At 34.5% G+C, this 14,333-nt stretch overlaps 1 protein-coding gene across 1 annotated transcript; it reads left to right on the top strand.

The window, feature by feature from the left end:
* The first annotated feature begins 271 nt into the window (after positions 1 to 271).
* LOC101585689 (spindlin-2B) lies at positions 272 to 698 on the top strand. The gene is given in 2 exon segments (XM_004648869.2): positions 272 to 477; positions 479 to 698. Coding segments are annotated over 2 exon segments (426 nt in total).
* Positions 699 to 14,333: the final 13,635 nt, after the last annotated feature.

Raw genomic sequence — 14,333 nt, 5'->3', positions numbered from 1 at the left:
GCAAGAGAGAGAGAGAGAGAGAGAGAGAGAGAGAGAGAGAGAGAGCCACAGACAGACAGACAGACAGAGAGACAGAGACAGAGACAGAGACAGAGACAGAGAGCACAACAGTCAGTATTTACCAGTATTTCTAACATTGGTGGCAGACTGCAGAGGAAATACAGTACTAGCCTCCAGCATAAGGGTGAACAAACATCACTACAAGGGAAAGTTCACCTTATGGCTTACTGAGTGAGCCTGTATCTGTATCCTCTCTACCTGTTTTGCAAGCATGAAGAAGCCTGATGCACAGGAGGCAGAAGGACAACAAACCAGATCAGCTGCAGGACGGGCAACTATGTCTGCAAACTTCACAAAGAAGAAAGCTTCCCAGAAGAAGCAGAGGGGCAGACCTTCATCCCAGCACCATGAAAACATTGTGGGCTGCAGGAATTCTCATGGATGGAAGGAAGGAGATGAGCCCATCACCTAGTGGAAATCTCTGCATCATGCCAGAGTCCAGTGAGTCTCCTCCAGCACACAGCAAGCCGGGAGTTGTAGGTGGTCTGATAGACGAGCATGTGGAATATACCAAAGAAGATGGCTCCCAAAGGATTGGCATGGTCATTCACCAAGTTGAAGCCAAACCTTCTGTGTATTTCATCAAGTTTAATGATGATTTCCATATCTATGTCTATGATTTGGTGAAAAAGTCCTAAACACTGAGGCAAAATTTACCACGTTTTTGGACATAAATCCACAATTTGTAGATAAACGAAAAATTGCTGCTTTTTCCCTGTATTGAAAGTTTGAGAATCTTTGATGAGCAGTAAAATTGTTGTTTTGTTCTGATAAAATACAAATTTATGTGGCTGTGACATCCTGTTTCACGCACTTTCTGTTGAAAAGATTGAGTGTGTTTCACGAATGTTCATGAAAAGAAGGAACAGCTGTCACTTCAGCCTGTAATTAAAATAAATCAAAAAAGCTATCATTTATGTGACAAAGACATGGGATTTTTTTGGCCTGGTATAAGGGGGATGGGAAGAGAGTACTGATTGGTTATAGGGGAAAGGAGATGAAAATGCTACTCTTTAAGAAAAGGGAAAAGGGATAGGAGAGGGATCCCCATTGGAAGAGGGATGACCTGGAAGGTAAAACATTCAGCTGGGAAAGGAGTGAAGAATAACAAGGAGTGAGATCCTGGGACTTGGAGGAAAGCACAACAAATTGAGCTCTTCACCAAAAGTTTCTTCCAAAGGTCCAGAGTAAGGGGAGAAAGATGTAGATGGTAGATATCTGGAAAGAGATACTGGTCTGTCATGGGTATCAGGCCAGAAAGGAAGTGATGTTGAAGGAAGAAAAATTGTAAAAAGAAAGACTGAAGGAGGAAATGAGATTCCAGTAATAAGAGGTGTGGTGTTTGGTGTTTATAAGGAATGAGCAGTCCCAGAAATCAGTTGCAATCCTAGTAGTATGCACTTTGACCTTCCTAGCTTCATGAACAAAGGAAGGGTGTACTATTTAAAAATGCATATGCAGTGAAAGTTCTGTAGAAGAATATTTTTATGTGGATGATGCAGATGAGTTAAGCATGAGCCATGTTTATAACTTTTGTTTCAGCGAGTTTGTGCCACACCTGCGGAGCAGAAGCTCAATTCTCAGCCCAAACTCACTACACAGTGCTCCATAAACTGGGCTGTGGGAGAATATTCTATCCAGAAAAATGGAACGTTGCTGCAGCCAGGTACAGTAGTAACATCTCTGGTCTTCCTCCTGCTGGGGCATCAGATGATTGGGCCTAATATCTATCCCAGGCATGAGGTATACTTGATGGTCTATGCTTCTTTCGTTATCTTCCTGAAACCTCATTTTTCTCCAATCAATGCTCCATCAAAAGCAATTTTGACACTAGTAGCCCCTTTCTCTTTTGACTCCCCCAATCTCCAAAGCCTATGTCTACTAACATTCCACTGTTAATTCCTGGACAGTGTACATTCCCCACAAACTCATGAGGACCTGTATTGAAAAGGTGTACATTTTTTTTCCAGGTGATGTAGTTGCCATGAAAGTTGGGCTGCGAAGTGTGACTTTGTGTAAGTAATTTGTTTGACTGTTTGCTACATGGAGGTATGGTGGTTAGTGGACAAAAAGAGAGCCAACCCCAATAAAGTCCCTCAGAACTGTGGTGTCCTGTGCATGGATCTAAGTTCTTTTTTTTCCTCTCTATCATAACAGAATGTCCTGAGATCCTTATGAAAATCCCTTCTCTTGATCCTGTGACCCACTCAGTATAAAATCATACCTCTCGGGGCCAGGGAGATGGCTCAGTGGAATAAGCGCTTCCCTGGCAAGCACAAGGGCCTGAGTTCAATCCCCGGTTCTGAAAAAAAAAAAAAAAACATAACATAACTCTGTCCCCAAATAGAAAGTTCCAGTAGATTGTTGTTGCTTAGGCAGCCATAACTCATTGGATAGTAGGAGTGGTCTAGGACCTTCCAGGAGTTTAAAAGAGATCATTAACACAGTTTGTTCTCTCCACCTAACATTAAGCCAACATTCATTTATTGATTTATGAGCGTTGTGTTCAAGAATTACATAAAGCAATTCCACCTCAACATCACAGAGATAATTTTTTTTTAATTTTTATTTATTTATTTATTTATTTATTTATTTTTTGGTGGAACCGGGGATTGAACTCAGGTCCTTGTGCTTGCCAGGGAAGCACTTATTCCACTAAGCCATCTCCTGGGCCCCAGAGATAAATTATTTTCTTTCATACATCACATAATTTTGCTCAGTCAACACCTGCATGCCCACAGGGACCAACTTTTAATGGTTTTCATGTCATATTTTGCCTTTTAGTTTTAACTGCTTTCTATTGTAATTCAGGCATTTTGTACTCTGGTAAAATTCACATGACATGAATCTGTTTCCTGCTTCTGTTAGAAATTGAAAGCAGGAAAAACAAATCAATAGCTGGGGCCAGCAAGGGAGCTCAGAATTCTAAAGCACGCACTTAGGCAAGGCTAGGCAGGCAGAGTGGAGTGCAGTTCAATCCCACCTACCACTTGCGGGCCCAGCCCTACCCTCAGGGTGAGCTGAGCTGGCCAAAAAACAAAGCAAACAAAAAATCAAAACAGACAAGCAGAAAACAATTCATCTGGGCTCAACCCTCGAGCTTGCAGACACTGCCTGTCTGCTTGGATTCCTGGAGCCCTGTCCCTGGCACCTGAGTCTGTACGTGACCTGCCTGGTATGTGAGACAACCCAGGGCCCCTCTGGATCCCGAATAGACCCAGAGCAGAGGCCCAGCATGAGTGAGACAACCCAGGGCCCGCCAGATCCTGAATAGACCCCGAGCACAGGCCTGGCGCATGAGTGAGAGGACCTGGGCCACTGGATCCTAAACTGACCCAGAGAAGAGGGCTGGTGTGTGAATGAGACCACCTGGGGCCCAATGGATCCTCATTTGACCCAGAGTGCAGGTCCAGCAGAGAAACCTTCAGCAGAACTCCTTGCAAAGAGGCTAGAGGCAAGACCAACCCAGCTGATTCACGAGGAGAAAATCTTGCCAGAGTGACAAAAAGGGCTCAACTCTAATGGATGCAGCAGAGAGAAGTGGACCACAGCAGCCAGATCCAAGCAACACCCACCGGGAGGAATCTGAACTTCGTAGATCCGGACCTGGTGCTAAGGTAATAACTCTATCTAAGCTCTACACCAAAGATCAGAAAACAGTGGTACACAAAATGACAAAGAGAAGGAACAAAATGCAGTCTCAGGCCCCGAGTCCACCTAGTACAAATGCAGAAGACACTAGCATTGAGAAAACTGGAAATCGCATACCGGATATCTCTGAAATAATAGTGTTGACAGTAAAGAATCAACTGCAGAAAGGTATAGAAGAAATAAGATCAGAAATAATTTCTGAACTAAAAAATGTAGTGATAACTATAATCAAAGAAGTATTAAGTGCTTCTAAAGAATACGTTGATAAAAAAGTAGAGCAGAATATAAAAATGTTGGAAACTTTGAATAAGCAATCTAGGAGAGAAATAGAATTTATGAAACAGGTTCAAAGTGATATACAGGAAATTAAAACCTCAATCACAAGCTGGCAAAACTGTTTGAATGAAAGTGAAAATAGATTTTCTGACCTTAAAGACACTATTGCAGCTAGTGAAAAGTAAGAAAAGATCTTGTAAAAACAACTAGGATGCAGGAAAAAATAATTCAATACCTACAAAATCATGCAAAGATGAACAATGTGAGGCTAATAGGCATCAATGAGAAGGAAGGAGTTAATACAAATGATATAAAAAGAATATGGTCAGAAGTAATACCAGAAAACTTTCCAAATACGGGGCAACAATCTGACTTTCAGGTAACCAAAGAATATAAAACTCTAAATAACATCAACCCAAAAAAACCCACACCCAGACATATAATAATCAAGATCCAAGAAATTCAGCACAGGAACATTATACTAAAAGACGCTAAAGAAAAGAAACAGATCACATTAAAAGGAAAACCCATCAGAATAATGGCAGATTTCTCTTCACAAACCATCAAGTCAAGAAGAGCATGGAGCAAAGTACTTCAAGTCTTGCAAGAAAACAAATTCCAATCCAGACTGATATACCCTGCAAAACTCTCTTTCAAGTATAATGGAGAAGTGAACTATTTCCATGACAAAGAACAACTAAAGAATTTCATGAAGACAAAGCCAAGCCTACACAGATTACTAAATCATGCTCTAGAGAGGGAGCAAATTGATCACAGCCTCGTGAATGGGAATGGAAAGAACCCACCAAATAAGGCAAACAATTAAACACAGGAGAATAAGAGGTATACAATAGTACTCTTTCAGTTATTCTTTTGTGTACAGCAGCAAAATATTTCCATCAGCACACTCTACAAATGGACCTCTCTTCCACTCTATGGGTCATGATTCCACTTGAGTCTACAGAGTGGATTTCAAAGAAATAGCTGTAGCTCAGACCCACAAGTGATGCCTAGCCACCAGTAACTGTCACAGTCATTATGCATGTCCACAACACACTAGAACTTTGTGTGATATCCTATCCTCAAACTTTAGAAGTGGCGGTCATTCATTTGCTATTCCAGTATTTATCTTATGTTTTACTCTTAGTACTTTGCTATCATGAATACTTTTCCTTAGTTCAATTGTATTGAATCATTTAATTTTTAATTTATTTGTATTTTGTTTTCTGAATATTGCTTATTCTTAATTTTTGTTTCAAGATTTATACTATATCTTTGACTTACAATTTATTTAAAAGACATCATATGATGATCTAGTATTAGAAACTTTAAAAAGTATATTTCCATTTTCTGTTGACTTTATATTACTTCTTCCCTGTCTTTTACACACACATACACACACTTGTATAAAAAAGTAAGTGCATAACCCAACATAAGATTGGTGCCGTTTCATAGAAATCTGAATTGACCTTTAAATAAGGGTTCATCTATTATATTTTTATATAGTCCTGGGTAACTATCACATTGAGAGTACTTTATTGTTCATCCAAGATCATACTGCAACTTCTCTTCCCTTTTGAATTATGCTCTTTGTTGTTTCCTATATGCTACTACTGGAGGTATTAAAATATTTCAAGTTTGTGTAACTAGAAAATCTTACTTTTATTTTTCAAAGGTATGTTTGCTAAGTATAAAATTAAAAGAGTACAGATTTTTTCTTTCAGTCCTTTTTTCTAGTTTCTTACACACTTGGTCCTTTTTTATTCTTTCTAATGTGGAACAAGGTGCTATTTAACTTTGTTCTTCTATGGCTAATATTTTTTATGTATATGCTTTAATGATTTTTTTGTTTACAATAAGTTTTGGACAATTTTCATTTTTGTGTATTTTGGTATGATTTTATTTAAATTTCTTGTGCTAAAGGTTCATTTTTCTTGGAAATATGTTAATATAAGTTGTATTAAATTCAGAAATTTTATTTTATTTTTTTTATTACCTACTCCTTTCCACTTTGAGAATTCTAATTATATGAATACAAGTTTCTTGGTTTTGACACAGTGAACTATTATGACTGATTTCTAAATTCTTTCTTCATTTTTATTTTGGACAATTTTTATTGCTATACTTACATATCTTTGTAAATAATTTATTTTCAATTTGCAATCTATTAAAAAATTAAAGTAAAAAATAAAAATAATAAAAAATTTAAAAAAGAAACCAATTTATCTGTATCAATGTCCTAGCAATGCTGTAATAATCTGGGTCTGAAGTTTGACTCAGCCCCTTTTAGGCTCAGAACAGACTTCCTAATTGCTAATTCCTCTGGTTGGTCTGAGTTACCCTATCAAAAGGATAACTTTGTTGTTCCTAAAAGCATTTTCATTGGTGATTTTTAAGCTAGTCCTATGGATGTCTGTCTTGGTTCTTGCTTTGAGTCCATTCACTTCTTGAATTCATTTTCTTCCAATTCGTCCCCAAAATACTTTGCATAAGCACTTCTGGAGTTCTTGCAGGTACAGTTACTAATGATGCAACAATTAATCAAAAACCGAAAAAAGATCCTATGTTCAAGAAGCTTTCATTTTAGCAAAGGAGACATAAGTAGTCAAGAATTGTAAATATAAGGTATTTTATTAGTACAAATGATTAAAAAGAAAATCGAAAGAAGAAATTAGAAATGGAATATGCTGGAGTGTCTTGACTATATAGAGATAGTATAATCATCCTATTTGATTCTATAGAGTGGAATTTCTTATTTGCCTTAGTGGTGGTAGGAGTCTATTGTGCTATGTGTAGAAAAGCAAATATAATTTATTTTCCTGATTGTGATCTGGATCATTGTGGTCAATATATTGTATATGTGCTCTTTGGTTTTGAAAAATTCTACATTGTATCATCAGCTTACTGTTTTATTAAAGTCTGTTAACCATTATTTTGTTGAGAATCTCTTCTATTCTGGTATGTTCTGCGAATATGTTATATGAATATTCTGACATGTATTTAGCATGAGAATATACAGTAGGAATCATTGAAACTTCATTTTTATGCCCCTCTTGAAGTTTTACATAAGCAGAGACATACTCTTGAGAAATCATGAAATCATGGTTGACATATATGCTGTTTTGCTGACCAGATTGAGTCTATAACACCTATAACATGAATATTGAAAAATAAGAAATTTATCAAAAGAAATCTTGAAAAATTGTTATTTCCTTCACAGTCCCAGAAAACTCCTCCAACACTTGTTAGAATCTGCTACAAATTGACAGTTGCCATTTGGCAGTCTTTTTTTTTTTACAATTGAAAGCTATTATTTTAAGATAATTAAGGAACTCTGTGAGTGGTATGTGTATGGGGCACATACTGATGAAGAACAACAGTATGAAGGGTTTCGAAATGAATGGATGCAAGTCCAGTTGATCATTTGCTTTTTCCTGGTTTACTTGCTTCAAGGACACCTCATAACTTGGCTAATTCGCGTAAGCATTTTGTTATTTTTATTTTGGGAAAATAATATAAATTTTCTTAACCAAATGATATGAGAGTTACAAAAGTGACAGTTATTACATTGTGCTTCATTGCTTTTCAAGGAAGTTTCAGAACAAAACATAAAACAAAAAAGCGTTTACAAAAAAGAAACAAACCAAAAATAACACAAATTTTCTTTTCAAAGAAGTCAGATGAGCTATTAGTATAAATAAAACAATAGGGTTTTTGAGTTGAAATACTTTTTAAATGTAATATGCAATTTGGATATTGTTTGTACTTCTCCCTAGTTCTTATCAATTTCTCTTCTATTATTCTGTTTATTTTTTTGTAGGTAAAAGCTATTAGCTCTTAAAGCAGTGGTAAAAATTAAATGGTGCTTCTACTTGTAGACTTTCATGGCAAAAGGCTGATAGTTATATGATGCTTCCATTTGTACAATATCTTGGTAAAGAATGGTTCAAAATGTAGTGCATATATCACACCCATTTTCCTATTCTTCAAACATAAATAAGTGCTATAACATTCAAAAATGTTGGAGTTGAAGTGGAAAAGTGTGTGTTAATTATTGATCGGATTATGCAAAAAACTCAGGCTTATTTTATGTGCTCATTACTATTAAGAAAATATCACAAGAATATCCCAATTCTTTCCTTAGATCAACAATGGAGAGACCTGTAAGGCACAACTGTGTAAAGTCAAGTCTCCTTTCTGGTCTTAGAGATCACAGTGCATCTTTTAGTAAACTAAACCCTATTTTACTTGATAAATTACTTCCAAATATACACATGTGTGTAAACATCATGTTTTCCATTTTAGATGGAAGTTGTCCCATATCTCACTATCTTTTTATCTTTGAAGTTTCTGATAAATCATGAAAGCACTTTTTCAAAAACATATTTTCTCTCTGCAGGTTTATAACTACTTGAGAGAGTGCCACAATAATCATAAAAATGGAGATGGAAACATCTCCTTTACAAGTAATAAAACTGAATTATAGCATATGCTTAGACAAAGGACTACAAAAACTTCTTTATATTACTCCCTGTCATAAGCAGGCTTGAGTAGATTTAGAACTCCCTGATAGGGTCAGGGAATGCAAGATTAATTGCATATATATTTCCTCTTAATCTTACCTGTTAGAAAAATTGATACATGCATACCCATATTTATAGCAATATAGTTTGTAATAGTTAAGACTTGGAAACACGTCATATGCTTACTAACTGATGACTGGATGAAGAAAATTTGGTACTTATACACAATAACATGGTACTTTGATATAAAGAAACATAAAAGTGGGGCATGTTTAAGTATGCGGATGCACTTTGAAACCATAATCTTAAGTGAAATAAATCAAAAGCACAAGTACGAATATTGTTTTGTTATCTCAGGTGGAAAATCCAATGTATAAATAATGAGCAAAATAAAGGATAGATTTTAGGAAGTGGAAAGAACCTGTTCAAGTAGGAAGGGAACAAGAGATGCGAGAGGGCAAAATAAGAGAAAAGAAAGGCATTTAAAGAAAGAAATAATCAAAGAAGTTATGGAAATAAATATTTTTGAAAATTGGGAGAGGGATAAGGGGTGCAAGGAGCGTAGACAAAAGAGATAAAATAAAGATACATTTGGACATGTAAAAATCAACCATGATAAATAAGTTCATTGTATATTGCAAACATATACTAATAAAGTTAAAAGGGAAAAAATAGAAAATTAATCACAATTTCTAATGGCAGTGGATTGAATATCTTACTTGGAAACCATTGTACAGTGCCCTTAGTTGAAAAATAAAGTAGAATTTTTAACAGTTGCGCACTGACTATGATTCACAATATATTTATTTATTATTTGCAATTTGTTCCGGTTTTGAGCCTGCCAGATAGCTCAGGGGATTAAAGCACCTGCCTAGGCAGACACAGGGAAAGGGGATTGGATTGCCCATGTGCCACGGTGATCTGTGCCTGTAATTACAGTGCGTGGGAAGCTGAAAACAGGAGAATCACTAAGAGTCCAGCCACTGTAGTGAGAACCTGTAGACCCTGTACTAAATACAAAAAACAGTTGTTCTATTTTAAAGAGTAAATATGTTCTAAGGGTTTTAATTTTCCTTTTAGATATCAATTTTAAAGGCTTCTGAAGCAAACTATAAGCTATCAATCTCACTAAAAAAAGAATGAGAAATATACTGAGAGAGGAGCTTCACCAAATGGGAGTCTCACTATACTTTTTTTTTATTGTTTGTTTTTGGAGGAACCTGGATTGAGCTCAGGCCCTTGCACTTGTCAGGAAAGCATGTCTAGTGACCAATCTTACAAGCTCCTGGGAGTCTCACTATACTGACTACCAAAGAATTTTATTTTTTCTATTATAGGAAAAAATTTGTATCATGGAAGTGGTCAAATAAACCCATTTGATTAAAAAAAAACTCCTTGAAAGAGAATATATACAATCTCTTTCACTAAAACTAATATAATTTAAAGTATTGATAAAGACAAGATGCAGATTTGATATTATGTCCAAACACTATTAATACAAATCTTTCTTCTCATTGAATTAAGAGAAAGCAGCTGTATATCTATCCTAACTACTTTGTATATACAGATACAAAGTAAGACAAAACTTCTTTTAAATACACTGTTGAGTTTTAGGGGTTGTGAGGGAAATATTCAATAAAAAAACTTAAGAGAGAACTAAAAACAAAAGTACATGACCTGATGCTTTGGCAACATAGAGGGAAAAGGATATTGTTTCCATAAATAAATGAGTTGTAATAGAAGCCTTATGCTTAACTGATTGTGCTTAGAGACAGATTGTATCATTTTTCATTCAATTCTCCACATAGCTGTCAGAATAATTTCTTAAATAACTATCCCAGATTATGTTATCTTTTTGAAAATGTTGCAAAGGCTGTTACAGTTGCTATACAGTCCTTACCCTTCAAAGCCTTTCCTTCTCAACCAGAATAGTATTATCTCAAATGGGAGAAAGTTGATATTTAATGAGGGAAGTGGAAAAAATTTAGGTATTAACAATGGTTTGCTGCTCTGCAAAGCTCAAATTTATTCAGCAAAATATTCTTCAGAGTCTACTTACTACCGTTAAATCTTCTTGTATATTCAGTGGGTAGTAATGCCATTTGACTTAGGCAAGATACACAAAATATGCACAAAATCAGAACTACAAAGCCATATCAAATAAATGACTGTGATATGAGACCTACAATTCATTGATATTTTTGTAATTGCACAAGAAGTAGCCTGTATATGTCTATTGGCTTCCTTTGATTGACTTTGTGTTTGATCTTCAGTCTTGTGTGTTACCTGGGATTTAATAAATAAAAAACTATTTATTTATGATTACAAAGAAGTTATTCAATGTCATTACTTGTATCAAATACTAAAATTAAAAAGTTAGCAATATATGAAGAAATATCTATCAGTAATTTAAAACATAGTTCCTTATATCAAGCAAAGTTAAACAAATTACCTGAAAGTAACTTTTAAGATATTAATGTAATTCTTCAGCTGCTTTATATGTACTGAAAAAATCTGAAGACTTTTGTAAAATTTATTATATGCCTTTGTAAATTTCTAATTTGTGTATTTTGATATCAACAATTATATTACTAAATTATGTTAAAAGCCACTCATGAAATACACTTAAAGGTACTAACAGCTTTTAAATTCTTAAATTTTGTTCTCAAATTTTGCTTACTGTTTCTCTAAGAGAAAGGTGGGTATTTTATGTGCATACCATATCTATGTATACATTTTTAGCATTAGAATTTCATAAGGAAGCAATTAAAAATACGTTAAAAAACTTTGTAGTGGTGAAGGGACAATAAAAAATAGCTGTAAAGCACTGCTCTACATGATTTTACATGTTTTTCTAATTCAAACATGATTCTGGTTCATTATATAGTAAAGCCATACTAACATTGTCTTTGTTCACAAAAACAAAGAACTTGTTTGCACCTCAAAATAATTCTCACTCTGGGCTTTTAATAAACTAACATAATATGGTATGACTCATTCTTAACTAAAATGTCAACTGTTCAGAATTTCTCTCCCTGTATCTCACAGCTATGGGTTTCTTCTTCTATAGTACTTAAAACTATGTGTTGTTTATTTGTTTATTATGTTATTATTTTATTTAATGTCTACTTTTCTATAATGTAAAGTCTGAAAGCAGGAACTTTATCAGCCTCTTTCATTCTACTAACCCAGTGCTTAGAAAGGACCTAGAATACAAGTTACTTTAGAAAATTGGATTGATATCTTGTTATAGATCCCCATTTACAATTTTTTCTGTATTTTAAGAATTCTCATTTCCAGTCATTTTTGTTCCTCATTAAATTTAGGCTTACATTTTTGGATAGCTATTCCTAGTGTATTTTCTGCACCATAAGTCTGGAAATTTTAGCTATATCCTCCCAGTTCCTATGAAACTTTGCATCAATGGTTTTGCAGTTAAGGTCTAATAAAAACTGTCATTAGTATAAATTTATACTTGAATACAATGCTGGATGTTAGTGACATTTTTTAATATGTTGTGTTCTTGCTGCTGTCATTTTTCAAGCTCTCAGTTATGTTTTAGAGTTTTTTTTTAAATTTTAATCCAATACATTTTGGAATACTGCTAAAATGTATGAAACCAGGGAAAAGGCTGTCCAGATAGCTCAGTGGACTAAGTCACCTGCTTAGGCAGGCACAGGGACTGAGCATTCATCCCCAGTGCCCTGCCAGTCTTGCCCCAGGGGGGTGCACTGAGATGGCAGTTGATACTGTGAATGGTGGTATACACCTATAATCTCAGGGTTTAGGAGGCTGAAAACAGGAGGATCACTACAAGTCCAATCTGTGTAGTGAGATCATATAGACCCTGCACTAAATACATAAAAAACAAAAAATAAATAAATAATACCATGCAGATGGACCAGACAAATATATGACAAATACATGATATATATATAAATATATAAATATAAATATATATATATATATAACTATATATATATTTTCAAATATATATGACACTTTATTTGGAAAGGATGTATGGACAGGTAGCTTCAAGAGAGATGTTCTCTCTCAGCAGAACTTAGAGGACAGAGACATTTTTACCTTTGTAGCCAATTAAGCACAATCAGCTTTGACAATCAAAGGAAGGAAATCTTTTAAAATTGGGTTGTATTGGGCTAGGCTTATATCTTAATGGCACAGCACCTTTTTGGTAAGAAAGTTCCTGAGTCTGATTCCTGGTACCCACAAAAAGAAAAATTGACTATATTCACTTGTTATTGGAGAATTGTGTATAATATCAAAGTAACTGTGAAAACCTTGCACTTTTATCAAAGAAAGGATAGTTTAATGCATTATAGTATATATGGTACAAAATATACAATTATAAAATGGTGGTTTTATAGCTTCATATATTAGCTTGCAGCTGCAATCAATCAAATGTATATAGCATGATCCACTTGTTATGAAGTAACAAAGACTCCCAAACTTTTGTATTTTTGTTTGAATTTATTGGTTTTGGTACCAAAGAAAATGGTTAGTTTTACATGTTCTTTCAACTATTAGCTGATTTTTAGTCTGTATTTATAACTAACTTTAGAATGTCTTATAAAATAAAGGAATCTGATGCTAGAGAAACAAAAGAGAGAAAAGGAAAAGAATTGAGAGATATCATGTACATGTGCCAATTCCCCTATGTGACTATAGCCACTATGTATTGAAATATAAACTAATAAAAGTTAAAAAAATAATGAAGAACATATCTTAAGGATATAATGTGCAATAATGTGATTGAAGAAGGAATGAAATGCATTGAGGAGTCCTGAAAGATGGTGACATAAAGGAAGCACTAGAGGAAGATAATCTATTTTTCCATTATAGATATTTGCATAAAGATTATGTTAAAATATATTAAATTTTGATAATTTTAGAAAAGGATGTAACACTAATATACAAATTCTTTGAAAAAATAAATGATTTAATCTCTTTTTATTATAAGAAATAGTGTTGTGGTCATTACTTTTGCAAAGGCAAATAAATCTAAAAGAGTATTGAAGTGGAGAGACTGGAGTCAGGAATGCTATGTCTTTCTCCCAGAATGTGAGTAGCTTATCACTTTATTGACAGTATTCACTTAAGGAGTTGTGTGCCCATGTTAGCGTATTATTTTTACATACAGCAATGATGTCTATTATTTTACACTTGATCTTCTTATAGCTCCATATTCCTCATCTTCAACTGAACCCTGAATTTTTAATGTGAAGGCAATACTCCATATTGTAGCATGGGAACTGGCTGTGAATCTCAGAGAAAATGTTGTTTTGTATAACTTAAACTTTAATGATATTGTCTAAAGATAACATATCCTTCAAATTTTGGGACACTTTACCATTTAAGCAAGAAACAGAAAAAAAAAGCTTACACTAATTGAAGTATAAAAGAAAATTTGTTATCACATGACTAAGAGTCAAAGGTAGGACTCCAGCAATGCAATGAACAGCAGCTAGATACAATCAGAGATCTCAAAAGATTTCCTATATTTTCTCTGCCATCTTCATTGTGCAGGGTTTTCTCTCATGCTGGTTACAGCAATTCTAGGAGACATAAACAGACATAGATCATCATGAAAAGATTTTTTTCTGTGTGTTTCTCATTCTTATAAGTAAAGGAATGCTTTCAGTGATCCTCCAAAAAACTCTTCTCTGTGTCATCTCAAAATGGTCAATATTCGATCATATATCTGATGATAAGCTAACCACTCTTTCCATTTTATGAAGGAAATAGCACTGTGAGGCATCTACAGTCATTTTTTTATAACTTGGAAGCAATATTGGAAAGTCT

The sequence above is a fragment of the Octodon degus genome, unplaced genomic scaffold, assembly GCF_000260255.1.
Source record: "Octodon degus isolate 3935 unplaced genomic scaffold, OctDeg1.0 scaffold00211, whole genome shotgun sequence".
In the NCBI taxonomy this organism is placed as follows: Eukaryota; Metazoa; Chordata; class Mammalia; order Rodentia; family Octodontidae; genus Octodon; species Octodon degus.
The sequence above is the reverse complement of the archived record's forward strand: the minus strand, read 5'-3'. Positions and strand labels throughout refer to the sequence as shown.